This window comes from Sminthopsis crassicaudata, chromosome 6 (genome assembly GCF_048593235.1).
Source record: "Sminthopsis crassicaudata isolate SCR6 chromosome 6, ASM4859323v1, whole genome shotgun sequence".
In the NCBI taxonomy this organism is placed as follows: Eukaryota; Metazoa; Chordata; class Mammalia; order Dasyuromorphia; family Dasyuridae; genus Sminthopsis; species Sminthopsis crassicaudata.
Window position 1 is genome coordinate 139,397,569 of NC_133622.1, and position 20,491 is coordinate 139,418,059.

Genomic DNA, 20,491 nt, shown 5'->3' on the forward strand with positions numbered 1-20,491 from the left:
GTTAGTACCCCCATTTTATAGGCTAAGTGATGTGCCCAGAGTCACACAACTAAGTGTATATGAGATTTGAGCAATTATTTTCCTTATTCCAGGCTCATATTGTACCACACTGTACCTCTGTACCATTTACTTGCTTATCAAAGCAATACTTCTCTGTAGTCTGATAAGTCTTAAAAATAAGGCTAAAGGTTTATATTTTATATGTTTATATTTTATTTACATATTATTTATAATTATTGTTATTATAATTATTGATTATAAATTTATATATAAATATATTTTAATATCTTATATTTTATCCTAAATACAATAGGTATAAAAATTTGTTTTGTAGTGGAATGATCAGAATTAGGAAAATTAGTTTGCCCACTATGTGATGGTTAGTCTGGGGAATTTTGAGAAAGAAAACTGAGTAGAATAATAAATAAAAAGTAATAAGTGTCTGAATTAGGGGGTAAATATAAATTAAGAGAAAATGATAGATAAATGACACATTTTAGATTAAATTGATGGAGTGTTGCAATTTATTGTGCAAGGAGTGTGGGAAAAGGAAAAAGGTAAGAAAATTCTAGGGTTTCAAATATGGGTGATAGAGAGAATCAATGAAAAACTATTTGGAGAATAGGAGGAGTTAGAGGGGAACATGAGCTTGATTTTGGACATATGTTTGAGATGAAATATACTGAAGATATCCAGTAAGCAGTTGGAAATGTACGAAAATGAACATTTGCTAGTCATCTTCATAGAGGTGATAATTGAAACCATGGGAGCAGATGAGAATTCCCAGATAACAATGTAATGAAGTATGCTGAGGAGGAACAGTCAGATAAGATACTTGGAAGAGCATTAAAAGAGAACAGTTTTTGGATGCCATGAGAGTACTGTATCCAAAAGAGAAAGGATTACTAACATATATTTAAATGTGTCTATATATGTGTATATGTCCTAAATTCACAAAATCTTTTGCTTTTATCCCTTTTTCATTTTGCATAGATATTATTCCAGTTCAGTACTCATCACCTCTCACTGTACTACTACAGTAGACTCCATGAGACTTTCTCTGATACTAATCTCTTCCTTCTATTTCTCTTCCCTACAACTTGTTGTCTTAAAACATAAAGTTGATCATTTCTTTCCTTTTCTTAACAACAACAACAACAAACCTCAGTAACACAGTCATAAAACTACAATTCTTCTGTTTGCTATTGAAAGATCTCATCACTGTGCTACCCATTCATTTCTCTATAGTGATATCATCTCCTTGCCATTTGGGGCACATGCACTTACTCTACCATCTACTTCTTAGCCTTTACAAAATGCTATTGATATATGGAAGATTCTCTGTCTTGATCTTCCCAATTTAGAAGGTACACCATCAAAGGTCCATAATGAAAGACATGTATACTTTTAATTCCCTTCAAGTTTTGGCTATTACTTCCTACATAAGGACTTTCTATCTCTCCCAATTTTTGTTTACCCACTAAATAAGTATCTACTTATTTTACATGTTTTTGTACTGTTCATTAAAATGTTCCTTTAAGGGAAGGGAAGTTTTCTTTTTGTCAGTAAAAACAATGTCTTAAATTCAGAAATTACTTAATAAATGTTTGTTGAAGTGAATTAAAATAAATCGTATTAAACGAGTATCCTTCAATAACCATGTTTTAGATTATTTAACATGAGTGAATGATGATCGTTGTCAATTTTGCCGTGTTTGATGCAATAATTTTTTTTAATATTGTAAAGGACTGAAACTCTTTTTTAAATAATTTTTATTATATATTTTTTTATAATATTATCCCTTGTATTCATTTTTCCAAATTATCCCACCCCTCCCTCTACTCCCTCCCCCCGATGACAGGCAATCCCATACATTTTACATGTGTTACAATATAACCTAGATACAATACATGTGTGTAAATACCATTTTCTTGTTGCACAATAACCATTAGATTCCGAAGGTACATGTAACCTGGGCAGACAGATATTAGTGCTAACAATTTACATTCACTTCCCAGTGTTCCTTCTCTGGGTATAGTTATTTCTGTCCATCATTGATCAACTGGAAGTGAGTTGGCTCTTCTTTGTGTTGAAGATTTACACTACCATCAGAATATATCCTCATACAGTATTGTTGTTGAAGTGTACAGTGATCTTCTGGTTCTGCTCATTTCACTCAGCATCAGTTGATGTAAGTCTCTCCAGGCCCCTCTGTATTCCTCCTGCTGGTCATTTCTTACAGAGCAATAATATTCCATAACCTTCATATACCATAATTTACCCAGCCATTCTCCAACTAATGGACATCCATTCATCTTCCAGTTTCTAGCTACAACAAAAAGAGCTGCCACAAACATTTTGGCACATATATGTCTCTTTCCGCTCTTTAGTATTTCTTTGGGATATAAGCTCAGTAGTAGCACTGCTGGGTCAAAGGGTATGCACAGTTTGATAACTTTTTGGGCATAGTTCCAAATTGCTCTCCAGAATGGCTGGATTCTTTCACAACTCCACCAGCAATGTATTAGTGTCCCAGTTTTCCCACATCCCCTCCAACATTCATCATTATTTGTTCCTGTCATCTTAGCCAATCTGACAGGTGTGTAGTGGTATCTCAGAGTTGTCTTAATTTGCATTTCTCTGATAAGTAGTGATTTGGAACACCCTTTCATGTGAGTGGATATAGTTTCAATTTCTTCATCTGAGAATTGTCTGTTCATATCCTTTGACCATTTATCAATTGGAGAATGGTTCGGTTTCTTATAAATTAGGGTCAGTTCTCTATATATTTTGGAAATGAGACCTTTGTCAGAACCTTTGCTTTTAAAAATATTTTCCCAATTTGTTACTTCCCTTCTAATCTTGTTTGCATTAGTATTATTTGTACAGAAACTTTTTAGTTTGATGTAATCAAAATCTTCTATTTTGTGATCAATAATGATCTCTAGTTCTCCTCTGGTCATAAATTCCTTCCTCCTCCACAGGTCTGAGAGGTAGACTATCCTCTGTTCCTCTAATCTGTTTATGATTTCATTCTTTATGCCTAAGTCATGGATCCATTTTGATCTTATCTTGGTATATGGTGTTAAGTGTGGATCCATATCTAATTTCTGCCATATTAATTTCCAGTTTTCCCAACAGTTTTTTTCCAAATAATGAATTTTTATCCCTAATGTTGGTATCTTTGGGTTTGTCAAAGACTAGATTGCTATAGATGTACCCTTTTTTGTCCTTTGTATCTAATCTGTTCCACTGATCTACCGGTCTATTTCTTAGCCAATACCAAATGGTTTTGGTGACTGCTGCTATATAATATAGCTATAGATCAGGTACACTTAGACCACCTTCCTCTGAGTTTTTTTTTCATTAGTTCCCTTGCAATTCTCGACCTTTTATTCTTCCTTATGAATTTTGTTGTTATTTTTTCTAGGTCATTGAAATAGTTTCTTGGGAGTCTGATTGGTATAGCACTAAATAAATAGATTAGTTTGGGGAGTATTGTCATCTTTATTATATTCGCTCGGCCTATCCAAAAACACTGAATGTCTTTCCAATTATTTAAATCTGACTTTATTCTTGTGGCAAGTGTTTTGTAATTTTGCTCATATAATTCCTGACTATTCTTTGGTAGATGGATTCCCAAATACTTTATACTCTCAACATTTTTTTGGAATGGAATTTCTCTTTGTATCTCTTGCTGTTGCATTTTGTTAGTGATATATAAAAATACTGAGCATTTATGTGGATTTATTTTGTATCCTGCCACTTTGCTGAAATTTTGAATTATTTCTAGTAGCTTTTTAGCAGAGTCTTTGGGGTTCTCTAAGTATACCATCATGTCATCTGCAAAGAGTGATAGTTTGATTTCCTCATTTTCTACTCTAATTCCTTGAATCTCTTTCTTGACTCTTATTGCCGAGGCTAGCATTTTTAGTACTATATTGAATAGTAATGGTGATAGTGCGCAACCTTGTTTCACTCCTGATCTTACTGGGAAAGGTTGTAGTTTATTTCTATTGCATATTATGCTTTCTGACGGTCTTAAATATATGCTCCTGATTATTTTAAGGAATAGTCCATTTATTCCTATACAGTCAAGAGTTTTTAGTAGGAATGGATGTTGGATTTTGTCAAATGCTTTTTCTGCATCTATTGAGATGATCATATGGTTCTTATTAATTTGATTATTAATATGGTCAATTATGTTAATAGTTTTCCTAATATTAAACCAGCCCTGCATTCCTGGAATAAATCCTACTTGATCATAGTGTATTATCCTGGAGATGATTTTCTGAAGTCTTTTTGCTAATATCTTATTTAAGATTTTAGCATCAATATTCATTAAGGAATTTGGTCTATAATTTTCTTTCTCAGTTTTCGATCTACCTGGTTTAGGTATCAGTACCATGTCTGTGTCATACAAGGAATTTGGTAGGACTCCTTCATCCCCTATTTTTTCAAATAATTTATATAACATTGGGGCTAATTGTTCTTTAAATGTTTGGTAGAATTCACATGTGAATCCATCTGGTCCTGGGGATTTTTTTCTGGGGAGTTGATTAATAGCTTGTTCTATTTCTTTTTCTGAAATGGGACTATTTAAGCAATTTATCTCCTCCTCTGTTAATCTAGGGAGCCTATATTTTTGGAGGAAGTCATCCATTTCACTTAAGTTATCAAATTTATTGGCATAAAGTTGGGCAAAGTAACTCCTTATTATTTCTCTAATTTCCTCTTCATTGGTGGAAAGATCCCCCTTTTCATTTGTAAGACTATCAATTTGATTTTCCTCTTTCTTTTTTCTGATCAGATTTACCAAAGGTTTATCTATTTTATTGGCTTTTTCATAAAACCAACTCTTGGTTTTATTTATTAATTCAATAGTTTTTTTACTTTCAATATTATTGATTTCTCCTTTTAATTTTTGTATTTCAAGTTTAATTTTTGGTTGGGGGTTTATAATTTGGTCTTTATCTAGCCTTTTAAGTTGTAAGCCCAATTCGTTAATCTTCTCTTTCTCTATTTTCTTCAAATAAGCCTCTAAAGATATAAAATTTTCCCTTATTACTGCTTTAGTTGCATCCCACAGATTTTGGTATGATGTCTCATCATTGTCATTATCTTGGGTGAAATTATTAATTGTTTCTATAATTTGCTGTTTCATCCAGTCATTCTTTAAGATGAGATTGTTCATTTTCCAATTACTTTTTGGTCTATTTACCCCTAACTTTTTACTGAATGTAGCTTTTATTGCATTGTGATCTGAGAAGAAGGCATTTATTATGTCTGCCTTCCTATATTTAATTTTGAGATCTTTATGTCAAGACTGAAACTCTTAAAAGGTGTGTTTGAATCAGACAGCCGAGCACTTAAGGCTAATTACCTATTGGACAATGACTATTAACATATGTTTGGAAAAATGGCCCTTCTTACTGTTCTGTGCTGGCTAGATGTTTTGGTGTATACAGATAATGGTAGAAGCGATTTGAGGGTGGTGTGAGACAAGCCAGACTCACTTTGCAGCAGGACCAGAAGAAGGGAGAGCTTGTGGCAGTTTTGTTCATCTTCTTCACTTCTCCCCCTAAAGACCAAGGACTTTTGCTTATCCTGACTCTGGCTGATCCTGAGGTCTCCAGGGAGCTAGCCCTAAATTTACATTATATTATTAATTATGTAAATTGTTTTCCTAATATTGAATCATCTTTGCATCATTGACATAAAACTAACTGGGTAACAGTGAAAATATTTTGGCTATGCTGTTGGAACTTGTTAATTTGTTATTTATACATTTTGAAATAACACTCAGTTATACTGTTCTTTATAAACCTTTCCTTAACTTATTCCTCTCTTACTTGGAAAGCAAGACCCATTTTTCCTTCAAATGATTAATAGATTATTTTTCTTTTTTAAAGGATTATTTTGGTAACATTAATTTTTATATTATTCATGTGTAACACTATTGTACTATTTTTTTTTCATTTTGAGAGAACATATGACTTTCTCAGTTTTATTCTATGATTGGAAGATTATACCTTTGTTAATTTTAGTATTATATAATTTAATGTTTTTACTTTAATTACCATTGGCTGGTATGTAACCAAGTTATAAACCACATTTTTTGAAATATATTTGTATTTCTCTGCTCATTGTAAATTCACCTTAGTTATGTTTTATTTTATTAATTTCACTTTCTTCTCTTTAAAAAAATGAAACATTTTAGATGAATGAAGCTCGTGTTAACTGTTCCCCTAGTCATCTTTTTATTCTACAAACTCATTCTTGTGCATTCCATTTATGTAAAATAATTTCTCTCTTTCTTTTCCTGTTTCCCCTTTTCTAATACATTCCTCTTTCTCACCCTTCCCATCTTCTTTTGTGATCACTGCAACTTATGTTAGGACATATTAACATAATGATAATAACATAATACAATCACACTCATTTCTTCTAGTTATTCCTTTTTCAACAACCTTAATGATGACAAGGTTTTGAGAGGTTACATGTATCATCTACTCATATGGAATGTAAACATATGGAATGTAAATGGTTTTCTCACTCATGTTTGCATTTTAATTCTTGTCTTGAGTCTTGTGTTTGAATGTCAGAGATTCTATTCAGCTCTATTCTATTCTTTGTTTTTCATAAAGAACACTTGAAAGTTTTCTTATTTCATCATTTCAAAGGATTTGACACAGTTTTGCTAACTTGGTTACTCTTGGCTTTAATCATAGAGTATGTGTGTTTTTTGGATGATCATATTACAAGTCTTTGACTCCTTTATAATATGCTACCTGATAAATCTTATATGATCCTGTTGGTTGCTACATTATATTTAAGTTCCCTCTTTCTATTTGTTTATTTTTTCTTGATCTGTCATTTCTGGATTTTTAGTTTAAAAATTTGGGATTATATTTTTTTTTACTTTGAAATGTTTTTCAGGAGATGATGGGTAAATTATTTCAATTTCCATTATGTCTTCCCCCCAATTGGGACAATTTTGATTTGTAATTCTAAAAAATTACATAACCTGATTTCCAGGCACTTTTTTGTTTATGGATCAAATGTAATCTAATTATTCTTAAATCACCTTAATCTCTTCTCCAGATCACTTTTTTTTTCTAACAAAATGTTTCATATTTTCTTCCTCCATTTTTGGCTTTGTTATATTGATTCTTGATGTTCAGTACAATAATTATTTTTTTAATTTTTCTAATTACATGTAAAAACATTTTTCCATTCATTTGAAATACTATTTTATCCCACATTCTCCTCCTTCCTCTCCTTAAATTCTTGAGAAGGCAAACATATTAATATGGGTTTATTTTTTGAAAGAAAACAAACCTAATAAAATGCCCAAGAAAAATAAAGTTTAAAAATATTCTTTGATGTGTATTCAGATTTCAATTCTTTCTCTGGAATTAATTAGAATTTTTTATCATACATTCTTCAGAATTATCTTAACTTATTGTATTACTGAAAAGTTATTCACAGTTGAATATTATATAACATTGTTGTTACTAAGCAAATGTGCACCTGATTCTGCTTACTTCACTTGGCATAATTTTATGTAATTCCAAGTTTTTCTGAAAGCATCTTGCTCAACATTTCTGATAGCAAAATAGAATTTTATCACAACTATGTACTATAATTAGTTCAGCTTTCCCCAATGGATAAGTGTTATGTACTTGAAACAAAGATTCTTACAAGGTGCTAACTCAGTGGAATTGATAATACAATGGCTATCTAGTTTAGCATGGTGAGTAATAGTTCTCTAGTTCAGTACATGTACTTAGTACTTAATATAGTTCTACAAGATTAACACCTATTCTTCAAGATTCACACCCTATGAGTATTTAAGCTGGGACAAAATCAGCCAAATTCATTCATTCTATCTCACACCACCCTGGTGGCAGGCCTGTCCTCCTTCACTTCTCTACTGAGACTAAGGCTGGTCTGGGCCAGAGACAGACTCAGAAAGGGCTCGAGACAGAGCCAGAGAACACAGAAGACTGGAGGCTGGAGCACAAGCTCTCAGACTAAGACAGACTTCAAGACAGAAACTGTAGTGGTGGTCCTCCTGCCTCCCCTATAGAAACCAAGACACATTCTGGAGGACCTCAAGAAAGCTAGCCCAGGCCCCAGGCAAGGAAATTAGACTTTGAAGGAAACAAGAAAGAGTTTGGACTGGCTATTCTCATGGTGATTACTTTGCTGAAATGAAGGCTGTTCCAAAACCTCCAGAAAACCTCCAGAAAACCAACCAGAACCCTACAGATAAGCATCTTCTCAATTTTCAATTCTTTGGCACCACAAAAAGAGCCACTGTAATGATTTTGTATATATGGGCTCCTTTGCTATCTTTAAAAAAAAAAATCTCTTTGGGATATAGACCGAGTAGTGGTATTGCTGGATCAAAGTGTATGAAGTTTTACTGTCCTTTAGGCATAGTTTCAAATTGTTCTCCAGAATGCTTAGGTCACAACTTTACCAATAGTATATTAGTATCCCGATTTTCATACATCCCCTTCAACATTTGTCATTTTTCTTTTCTATCGTATTAGTCAATCTGATAGGTGTAAGGCAGTATTTCAAAATAATTTTGATTTAAATTTCTCTAATCAATAGTGATTTAGAGCATTTTTCATATTGTAATGGGCCAGAATTCTGGAGAAATGTACTTGAAACAAGTTTTCTTACAACAAGGTGTTAACTCAGTGGAATTGATAATACAATGGTTATCTAGTTCCTGTATACTTAGTACTTAGCATGGTGATGTAATAGTTCTACAACTGATATAATTTTAATAGAGTATATAAGACCTAAGAGATCTGGGCAGAAAACAGACTGGAATATAACGACTCTCCTGGTGGCTCTCCTGCCTCTTACATTCCTCCACTGGAATCAAGACCCATTTCGGAGGGCATCCAGAAATCGAGTCCAGCCTCAGGCGAAGGAGAAAGACTGTGAAAGAGATAATAAAGACTTTGGACTTTATCCCTGACTATTCTTGTGGTGATTATGTCTGCTGAAACCAAGGCTGATCCCGAGACCTCCAGAAAGGTAGCCAGAGCATTACACATAAGATTATAGATAGCTTTCATTTCTTCAGCTGTCTGTTTATATTCTTTGACCATTCATCAATTGGAAGAATGACTTGTATTTTTATTTATTTGATTTACTTCTCTATATATTTGAAAAATGAGGCCTTTGTCAAAGACACTTGGTATAAAATTTTCCTCTCAGTTTTCTGTTTTCTTTCTGATATTAGTTTCTTGGTTTTGTTTGTGTAAAATGTTTTAGTTTAATATAATGAAAATTATCCATTTTACATGCCATAATGCTTACTGTCTCTTGTTTGACCATAAGAACTTCCTTTATCAGGTGCTCTAAATCATTACTGATGAGATAAATGCAAATTAAGACAATTCTGAGGTACCACTACATACCTGTCAGATTCCCTAAAATGGCAGGAAAAGATAATGAAGAATGTTGGAAGGAATGTGGGAAGACTGAGATACAAATACATTGTTGGTGGAGTTGTGAAGTGATCCAACCATTCTGCAGAATTGTAAAGTTCTTTATTTGGTTTTCTGGAGGTTTCTGGACAGTCTTCGTTTCAATTCAGTAATAACCACAACAGTAGCCAAGTGTTAAAGTTCAAATTCTTTATTATCTCTTTGGAAGTCTTGTCTCCTTGCCTGGGCCTTCAGCTAGCTTTCTTAAAGATTTCAGTCTTGGTTTCAGTAGAGAAGTGCAGGAGGTAAGGCCTGCCATCAGGAGTCTGACCAAAGTAGGAATTGAATCTTTCTCCTTGGCTCCAAGAGCTTAGCTTATATGTTCTACACTGAGTATAAATCACTATAGCATTACATCACTATGTCACTAGGAAACCATTATTTGTTGTAAGATTAAATCAATCATACTGAATTTAGAGAACTATTAAGCACTATGCTAAACTAGATAACCATTGTCTCATCAATTCCACTTAGTACCTTGTAAGAATACTAGTTTCAAGTTCAGAGTTCTGGCCCATAACACAAAGTAATATGGAAATACACAAAAGACTATTAAACTGTGCAGTGTTTCTACTGGATTGTATTCTAAAGAGATCTTAAAAGAGGGAAAGGAACACACATGTTTGTGACAGCCCTTTTTGTAGTGGCAAGAACTGGAAACTGAGTGAATGCCCATCAGTTGGGGAATGGTTGAATAAGTTATGTTATATAAATGTTATGGAATATTATTTTTCTATAAGAAATGATCAGCAGAATGATTTCAGAGAGGTCTGGAGAGACTTACATGAACTTTTAATACTAAGAAAAAAGAGCAGAACCAGGAGATCATTATATACGGCACCAGCAAGATTATACGATAATCAATTCTGATAAACATGGCTCTCATAAACAATGAGGTAATTGAGACCAGTTCCAGTGGTCTTGTATTGAAAAAAGGCATCTGCACCCAAAGAGAGGATACTAGGAACTTAATGTAGACCACAACATAGAATTTTCACTCTTTTTGTTGTGGTTTGTTTGCATTTTGGTTTTTTTTTTTCTCATTTTTTTCCCTTTTGGATGTGATTTTTTCTTGTGCAGCATAATAATTGTGGAAATATGTATAGAAGAATTGCATGTTTAACATATATTGGATTACTTGACAACTAGGGAGGAGGTGAGGGTAAGGGAGAGGAAAAAATTTGGAACACAAGGTTTTGCAAGAGTGGATGTTGAAAATTATGCATATGTTTTGAAAATAAAAGGCTTTAATAATAAAAAAAAGAATTTAAAAATGGGGGGGGGAAAGAAATTTCCAAACCTTTCAAAGTATATAAGCTTTATCAGTGTTAAGTTTTTCCACTTCATACAGTGTAATAAATTTTGTTTACCATAGTATTTTTTCTGCTCTCTTCCCTCTCTTTCTCTCTCTCCTCTTTTTCCTTCTCCCTCTCACTTTTTCTCTCTTCCTCTTTCCTTCTTTCTCATTATTTCTCTGTTCATTCCCCCCAATTCTTGACTTTAGACTTTATACATGAGTTTAAGTATTTGCTCAATGCTGAGTAGTGTGCCTGGTCTGATCTCTTATTATTTATGTCCATCTGCTACTTTTACAATTCAATTTGGAGGACTCTAAGTGGTATGATCTAGAAAGAGGTCTGTTCACACTATTCTAATCTTCTTGAAAATTTCTGATGTAATTTGTTTCTATTCCTTGTGGTCATTGTGTTTCCCTAAACTGCTGCTGGCACTGTTAACCTACTGCAATGTTCTTCATTTTTATAGCAACTGAACTGGTGATTGCTCTTGGTTTTGGCTTCTTGCTCAGTGAATGGGAACTGGGTAATGGGCAGTGGAGATGTAAGGTCTCATCTATTTCTCCTCCCAGTATGAGCTCAGGAGTCCTGTGGGATCCTTTTCTGTCTTAGTGCTCAGTATCCTTACCATCCCGCTACTGTTATTTACCACTAAAACTTGATGTCTTTTGTTCCTGTTGTTCTGCTGCTGCTGCACTACTCTGTTCTCCTATTATAGACTTGTTTCTTTTCCTAAGTTTACTTTTGCTAGAAAAATTTACTCACTGTGACCTTTTTTCACTTTTGCAATTAGAATTTGGTCTGCTTTGCTTTATAGACTATTTCAGAGGTTAGAGTTAAGGTCCTAAATCAAAATTATAATCTCTTACTCAACAATCTTGAGCCCCCCTACTCTTTGGTATTTATTTCAGAATCATTTTTAAAAGTCTTTTGCAGATATACACTGGAAATCTAGTACTTATCATGTCCCTAATTTCTATTTTGCCTTCCTAGAGACTGCAAGGAAATTTGGACCTTTATTTTGGTTGAGCTGATATTCTTCATTCCTTCAGTTTAAAAACACAGACAGATAGACAGACAGACAGACACACACACACACACACATTCACATCCTCCCTAACATGATTTTACTATGTGTAGTCATTATGCTAATTGATTTACAATTATTATCTCATTTAATCCTCATATCAACCCTGGGAGATAGGTACTATTATTGTCTTAATTTTACAAATGAGAAAACGGAGGCAGGCAAACAGAGGTGAAGTAACTTGCCTAGAGTCACATAACTAGTAAGTGTTTGAAGCCGGATAGAAACTCAGCTCATCCTGATGTTATTCCATTGTACAACCAATTATACATAGTAGGGAGTATTAATTTAGCCTCTGTACTTTCTGACCTATTTTAATCTGTATAAGTTTTATGATAACTATTAACTCTTTGCATAAATAAATGAATTTACTTATGCCTTACTTAGTGTGATAGTCCTTTTTTGTGTAAGTAGAGTTTGGTAATAAGAAGCTAAACCAATATTTATTCCCTCTTGTGTAGGAGTATCTCAGAATTATGCTTTTTGTTTTAAACCAATTGTCACAACTACATTGTAACAAAAATATATATAATTTTCATCCAACATTCTTGGGGGCCCTTCTTCTATACCCCTCAATAGAAGAATCACAGTGTCTTTTAGAAATAACTAGAGAGACAAAGAGAAATTCCATTTAAAGTAACTACTGATAGTATAAAATATTTAGGAATCTATCTGCCAAGGGAAAATCAGAAATTATATGAATAAAACTACAAAACACTTTGCACAGAAATTAAGTCTCATCTAAACCAATTGGAAAAATATTAAATATTCTTGGATAGGGCAAGCAAATATAATAAAGATGGCAATACTACCTAAACTAATCTATTTATTTAGGGCTATACCAATCAGACTCCCAAAAAACTATTTTAATGACCTAGAAAAAATAACAACAAAGTTCATATGGAAAAACAAATGGTCAAGAATGTCAAGGGAATTAATGAAAAAAAATCAAATGAAGATGGCCTAACTGTACCAGATCTAAAATTATATTATAAAGCAGTAGTTACCAAAACCATTTGGTATTGGCTAAGAAACAGACTAGTTGATCAGTGGAATAAGTTAGGTCCAAAGGACAAAATAAACAATAGCTTTAATAATTTAGTGTTTGACAAACCCAAGGACCCTAGGTTTTGGGATAAGAACTCAATGTTTGACAAAAATTGCTGAGAAAATTGGAAATTAATATGGCAGAAAATAGGCATTGACCCATACTTAACACCGTACACCAAAATCAGGTCAAAATGGGTTCATGACCTAGACATAAAGAATGAGATTATAAACAAATTAGAGGAACATAGAATAGTTTACCTCTCAGACCTGTGGAAGAGGAATGAATTTATGTCCAAAGAAGAACTAGAAATTGTAGCGAGCTGTCGTCTCCAGATAGTTGCCGGATCGCTCTCTGGGAAGAGATCTGCTGTGTCTACTCAAATCTCTCATACAGATTCTTCTTCCTGTAGTGAACCGTTGTCTCCAAGCAGTTGCTGTTAACTCTTGTCCTTAGAAGTGACTTCCCTTCCTGTATAGAGCCCCGTCAAGCCTGATGCAATGCAGAGTCGTCTCCTTGAATCTCCTCCAGCTCTTGTCCTTCTCCATGTAGACTCACTTTCCAGGCCCACTGTTCTCTCTTTTATTCTCCCAGAGAATGGGCGTGGGATAATGCAAGGGCTTCTGGGAAGAACCACCTCAGCCAATGAGCCTGCTCCTTCCATCAAGTCAACCTGAGTTCTCACCTTGTAATTGTCCAACCTGAATTCTCACCTTGTCACTATCCAGACAACCCGAGTTCTCACTTAGTAATCCTAACAAGAAATCATTATTGATCACAAAGTAGAAAACTTTGATTATATCAAATTGTAAAGTTTTTGTACAAATAAAATTAATGCAGATAAGACTAGGAGGGAAACAATTCAAAGGATATGAACAGACAATTCTCAGATTAAGAAATTAAAACTATTTCTAGCCATATGAAAAGATGCTCCAAGTCATTATTAATCAGAGAAATGCAAATTAAGACAACTCTGAGATACCACTACACACACCAGATTGCCAGAATGACAGAGAAAGCTAATACAGAATGTTGGAGGGGATGTGGGAAAACAGGGACACTGATACATTGTTGGTGGGATTGTGAATACATCCAGCCATTCTGGAGAGCAATTTGGAACTTCCTCAAAAAGTTATCAAACTCTGCATACCCTTTGTCCCAGCAGTGTTACCACTGGGCTTATATACCAAAGAGATCTTAGAGAAAGGAAAGGGACCTGTATGTGCAAAAATGTTTGTGGCAGCCCTCTTTATAGTGGCCAGAAACTGGAAACTACATGGATGCCCATCAATTGGAGAATGGCTGAATAAATTGTGGTATATGAATATTATGGAATATTATTGTTTCGTAAGAGATGACCAGCAGGATGATTCCAGAAAGTCCTGGAGAGACTGATGCTGAGTGAAATGAGTAGGACCAGGAGATTGTTGTATACTTCAACAACAATACTATATGATGATCAATTCTGATGGATGTGGCCATTTCAATAATGAGATAAACCAAATCAGTTCCAATAGAGCAGTAATAAACTGAACCAGCTACACCCAGCAAAAGAATTCTGGGAGATGACTATGAGCCACTAAATGGAATTCCCAGTCCCTCTGTTTTCGTCCGCCTGCATTTTTTATTTCCTTCATAGGCTAATTGTACACTATTTCAAAGTCCAATTCTTTTTGTACGGCAAAACAACTGTTTGGACATGTATACATACATTGTATTTAATTTATACTTTAACATATTTAACATGTATTGGTCAACCTGCCATCTGGACAGAAGGAAAGAGGGGAAAAATTGGAGCAAAAGGTTTGGCAATTGTCGATGTTGTAAAATTATCCATGCATATATCTGATAAATAAATACTATTAAAAAAAGAGAAATAACTAGATAGGATTCCATAGATATAAAATCAATGGCTCTCCCTACTTCCTACCACGCCCCTAGTTTGAACTGACTGAATATCATGTGTATAGATATACTGGGTATATATGCAATATATTCATATTACAATAACAACATATACTTTTATCATTCTTAACTCTTTAATTTTGAATCTTTATGTCTCCTTTCTGTTTTGTTTAGAAACATTTCTATTTAGAAGGAAGGAAAGAGGGAAGGAAGGAAGGAAGGAAGGGGGAAAGGAGGAGCCTAATTTTACCTGACAATCACCACTAACCAGTGTTAGTAGAATATGAGCTCCTTCAGAGGAGAGGTTGACCTATATCTCTTTACCTCTTCACATCAACTTGAGAAAGATATTTTCTTTTTTAAAAATAATTGATTTTTACACTACTGATCAGAGAAATGCAAATTAAGACAGCTCTGAGATACCACTACACACCTGTCAGATGGGCTAAGATGACAGGAACATATAATGATGAATGTTGGAGGGGATATGGGAAAACTGGGACACTAATACATTGTTGGTGGAGTTGTGAAAGAATCCAGCCATTCTGGAGAGCAATTTGGAACTATGCCCCAAAAGTTATCAAACTGTGCATACCCTTTGATCCAGCATTGCTGCTAGTGGGATTATATTCCAAAGAAATACTGAGAAGGGGAAAGGGACTTGTATGTGCCAAAATGTTTGTGGCAGCTCTTTTTGTAGTGGTTAGAAACTGGAAACTGAGTGGATGCCCATCAATTGGAGAATGGTTGAGTAAATTATGGTATATGAAGGTTATGGAATATTATTGCTCTGTAAGAAATGACCAGCAGGAGGAATACAGAGAGGCTTGGAGAGACTTACATCAACTGATGCTGTGTGAAATGAATAGAACCAGAAGATCTCTGTACACTTCAAAGTTGTATGAAGATGTATTCTGATGGAAGTGGATATCTTCAACATAAAGAAGATCCAACTCACTTCCAGTTAATCAATGATGGACAGAAACAACTATTCCCAGAAAAGGAACACTGGGAAGTGAATGTAAATTGTTAGCACTACTGTCTATATACCCAGGTTATTTATACCTTCAGAATCTAATACTTAATGTGCAACAAGAAAATGTTATCTACACACATATATTGTATCTAGGTTATACTGTAACATATGTAAAATATATGGGATTGACTGTCATCAAGGGGAGAGAGTAGAGGGAGGGAGGGGATAATTTGGAAAAATGAATACAAGGGATAATGTTATAAAAAATTACTCATACATATATACTGTAAAAAATTATAAATAAATAAAATTTTTAAAAATTGATTTTTATTTTCAAAAAACCTTGTGTTCCAAATTTTTCTCCCTCTCTTCCCTTACCCCCTCTCCTAGACAGCAAGTAATCAAATATATGTTAAAAATGTACAATTCTTCTACTTTATTTCCATATTTATCATGCTGCACAAGAAAAATCAGATCAAAAAGGAAAAAAAGAGAAAAAAAAACAAAAAAGCAAGCAAACCACCACAAAAAGATGAAAAAATTATGTTCTTATCCACATTCAATCCCCAAAATACTTTTTTTCTGGATGCAGGTGGCTTTCTCCATCACAAGTATATTGAAATTAACCGGAATCACTTCACTTTTGAAAAGATCCCAAGTCCATCACAATTGATCATCACATAATATTATTGTTGCTGTGCACAATGTCCTCTTAGTTCTACTATCTTCACTTAGCATCAATTCATGTAAGTCTCTCCAAGCCTTTCTGAAATCATCCTGCTGATCATTTCTTATAGAACAATATATTCTATAACATTCATATACTATAGCTTATTCAGGCATTCCCAACTGATGGCCAGTCATTCAATTTCCAGTTCCTTTCCATTACAAAAAAGGGAAGAAAACTATTTTCACTAAATGCCACCATTTTCTCTCTTCTAACTCTTCTAAACCTTCTTCACTCTGATTTCTGAAACCCATTACTCAAATAAAATTGGTTTCTCCAAAGTTACCAGTTGTTTCTTAATTATCAAATTAAGTGTATCCTCTTCTTAGGTGTCATCTTCCTGAACTCTATGTAGCATTGTAGATTAACTTTCACTTGCTGAACTCTCATTTTTCCTAGGTTTCCATCATAATGTTGTTTCTTAGTTAACTTCTTTCCGATTCCTAGATGATTGCTAGATCTTCATCTTGACTAAGCATACAATTTGAGTGTTTCCTGACATTGTCACAGGTCCTTTTTACTTCTTTTTCTATAATTTTACTTATCTTTTTGATGATTTCATCAATTCCCATAGGACCAATCAGTTATATCTATTCACATGATTCTAAGATCTATAACTACAGTGTGTCCCTTTTTGGTGAACCACATTAAAAATAATGTTTTATTTCCCTCAATTGTGTGTTAATACAATTTTAACATTTATTTTTTTTAATTGAGTTCCACATTCTCTCTGCTCTGCCATCAATTATAGTAAGCAAACTGATATAGGTTATACATATACAATCATGTAAAACATTTCTATAGTAGTCATTTTGTGGAAGAAAACTATAATTAAAAATGATATTATTATATTCAGGCTACATTCAAATTCCATCGGTTTTATCCTCTGGAGATGAACAGCATTCCTTTGGGAATGTTTTGGATCATTGTATTGCTGAGAAATAGCTAAGTTATTCACAGCTGTTCATTGTACAATATTGCTGTTACTGGGAACTATGTTCTCCTAATTCTATCTAAACTCCATTCTTGAATCACTAAATGCCTTCTGAACATCTAGAATTGAATACATTCTTAACATCTTAAATTCGACATTTCCAAAATAGAATCTTTTATCTTTTCTTTCTCCTCAATCTCATTGTCATCTTTCATTCCTCCATCCACATATCCAACTTGTTGTCATTCTTGTCTATTCTAATTCACAACATTTTTTATGTTCATTCTTGTTTCTTCACTTATACAATTGTGAAAATTATAGAGGCTCTTACCACCTCATGACTGGACCATTGTATGGACTTCTAACTAGTCTTCATTAAATCTTTCATCACTCTAATTCATCTACTAAAGTGACAGTGACCTTCCTAAAGTACAGTCCTGATCATTAGTCCTATTCAGTAAATTCCAGTTTCTCCCAATTATTTCCAATATCTAGTATCAGTGTCCTGTGTTTAGCTTTTAACGTCCTAGAACTTCTTGTCTTTTCAGTCATGTTACATTTTACTCCTTTCAATGTCATCTATGAATAAGTACTACCAGCTTTGCCAGCTCCATGTTTTTTCATTGGTTGTGCCCTATACTTGGAATACTCTCTCTTCTCATCTTTACCTCTTAAGATTCTCTGGCTTTCTTCAAAACTCAATTTAAAATACAGCCTTCTGCAGGAGGTCTTTCCCACCCCTTCCCCGCTGTTAGTATGTTCCCTCTGAGATTATCTTTCATTATACTCATAATCTTGAAAGTTGTTTGCATGGTGACCCCCTTTAAAGTGTTAATATATTTAGGGATATATCTTTGCTTTCCTTTGTATTGCTTGAACTTAGTGAAATATTTGATATAAACTAAGCACTTAAATGAATCTTTATTGACATGATTTTAGAGGACTTATGATGAAGCATGCTATATACCTCCTCCAAAAGAGGTAAGCAACTCAGGGGACAGCTTGAAGTGCATGGTTTTTTACATGGTCAATGCAGAAATTTTTTTTTTAAATTAACTATGCATCTTTGCTACAAAGATATGTTTTTTCCCTTTTTTCTTCCCCCCCCCCTCTTTGGACTGAGAAGAAAAAATATGTATTTAAAAATAAATCAGTGCTGGCTGGTGAGGGATAAAAAATATGCTACAACAAAGCAACTTTGATGGAGAACATTGAAAGTAAAACTGATTTCAAGAGGAAGTAATCTATTTTAGATTAAGAAGAATTTCACATAAGGAATTACATAATAGTGAAAGTCTTTAAGAAATAGGTGCTGTTTTCTCAGTTGTCTTAATTAATTTGCTTTTGGAAGCTATTTTCTATTTAATATTGGATTTTGCATGTTATTTAAATGAACAAGTTGAGTTTAATTTAATCACTACAATTTTGTACTACTTGACATCAATTTATTTACTGTGCCTAGATGGAGGAAGCAGGTTTAGTATGCACTGCCACTGAAACTGAAATTACCAATTCTGTTTTATGGAGAGAATCTTAATATTCATCTGTTCTGAGTTTGTGGGTTGTACTTTTGGAGCTAGAGGAGTGACTAGTCTGTCCCATAAGTTTATTTCATCTATCACCTTTTCAGAGAAGTGAAGAAACAATTTCTCCCACCAAACTTGCATATTTCAAGCAAATATTTTGAAAGATATTATGTACAGTTTGATACTCCTCAAGTGATGATTTGAAAACTAAAAATACAAGTTCTGCAATTTTCTCCCAGGTAGTTCTGTGTGGGGAAAGTGCTTTTGTTGAGAATTTTATTTTAAATCTAATGCCAAGAAACATCTGTATCCACAGATCTGTTAGTGAGAGACAATAACATAGAAGCACATGAAGTCTCCTTTATGATGTATGTTGATGATGCCTCCTTCTCATTCATCACCTATCCCATTTCTTATACTTCCTTATAATTAGAGAAAAAAAAAAAAACAAGCAAACAAATCTGTAAAAATTAGAATCCCTTAAAGATTCCAGGATGAAAGGAGAAATATAAGCTACTTTATCTAAGGGGGGAAAAATCCCCTGGTTGTTACATTGTATTCCTAATATTGTCTCTGCAATCTCAGGCTGCTGTTCTATTCATCACTTGTAGTAGAATGAGGCTAATATTATCACTGTACAAAGAACAGAGTTCATTCTTATAATAAACAAAATATTCTGCATAAGTGGGAATGCAAGTTTCTCTAGTACAAGACAGAAGCCTTGGCATCTTTCCAGAGGTCATGACAGATTATTTATACTGTTTTTAATAGCAATAATCATTTCTTTCCAGGAGCAATTTTTGATGAATCTGCCAAAAAAGATGATGAAGTATTTCGCATGGCAGTTGCTGATCTCAACCAGAATGAAGAGATCTTACAGACAGAGAAAATCACATTTTCTGTGACATTTGTGGATGGCAACAACCCCTTTCAAGCAGTTCAAGAAGGTAAGGACCATACAAAGGTCATGACTGCTTTTAAATGAAGTCCAAGGATGATAATATTTGATTTATATAGAACATTTAGCCATCTCTATAATTTTTATACAATTATATATATGGTTGTTTTTTGTTTTTGTTTTTTTTCAAAACTGGCTATTTCACAAAAGTTTGGTCATGTAAACAACTTCTGGCAGATTGGGGTATGAGAAGTCACTTTTTTGAATGAAATGGAAAAGAATAAGAAATTTTAATGGTCTTCTAGATGTTTGTTGAAAGTGCAGAGCATGTATTTGAAAGATGTTCTGTATTTTGTCTTTGACTTGAATGGTTTCTTTGAGTTTTCTGCCATTATATGCTTCTGATTATAGGTACTTCACCATTGTTAGAGAATTCTTGGATTCTATATCTAAGCCAAAAATTTAATTTCATAACCCTGAGCTACCTAAGTGTTTTATATATGCACATACACACATGTGATTACTAGTTGTCCAGTGAAAATTAATGTTCATCATTTAAAGTGTTTCTACAAATAGAGAT

At 33.7% G+C, this 20,491-nt stretch overlaps 1 protein-coding gene across 4 annotated transcripts in view; it reads left to right on the plus strand.

Moving 5' to 3' along the window:
* GRID2 (glutamate ionotropic receptor delta type subunit 2) overlaps positions 1 to 20,491 on the plus strand; it is a 1,921,766-nt gene that overhangs the window by 422,851 nt on the left and 1,478,424 nt on the right. For 3 of the 4 annotated variants that reach the window (XM_074276291.1, XM_074276292.1, XM_074276293.1), the window contains exon 2: positions 19,805 to 19,960. In XM_074276291.1, the coding sequence (XP_074132392.1) occupies positions 19,805 to 19,960 (156 nt within the window). Of the gene's footprint in view, positions 1 to 19,804; positions 19,961 to 20,491 lie in introns of those variants that run through there. The other variant, XM_074276294.1, reaches the window with a different exon arrangement.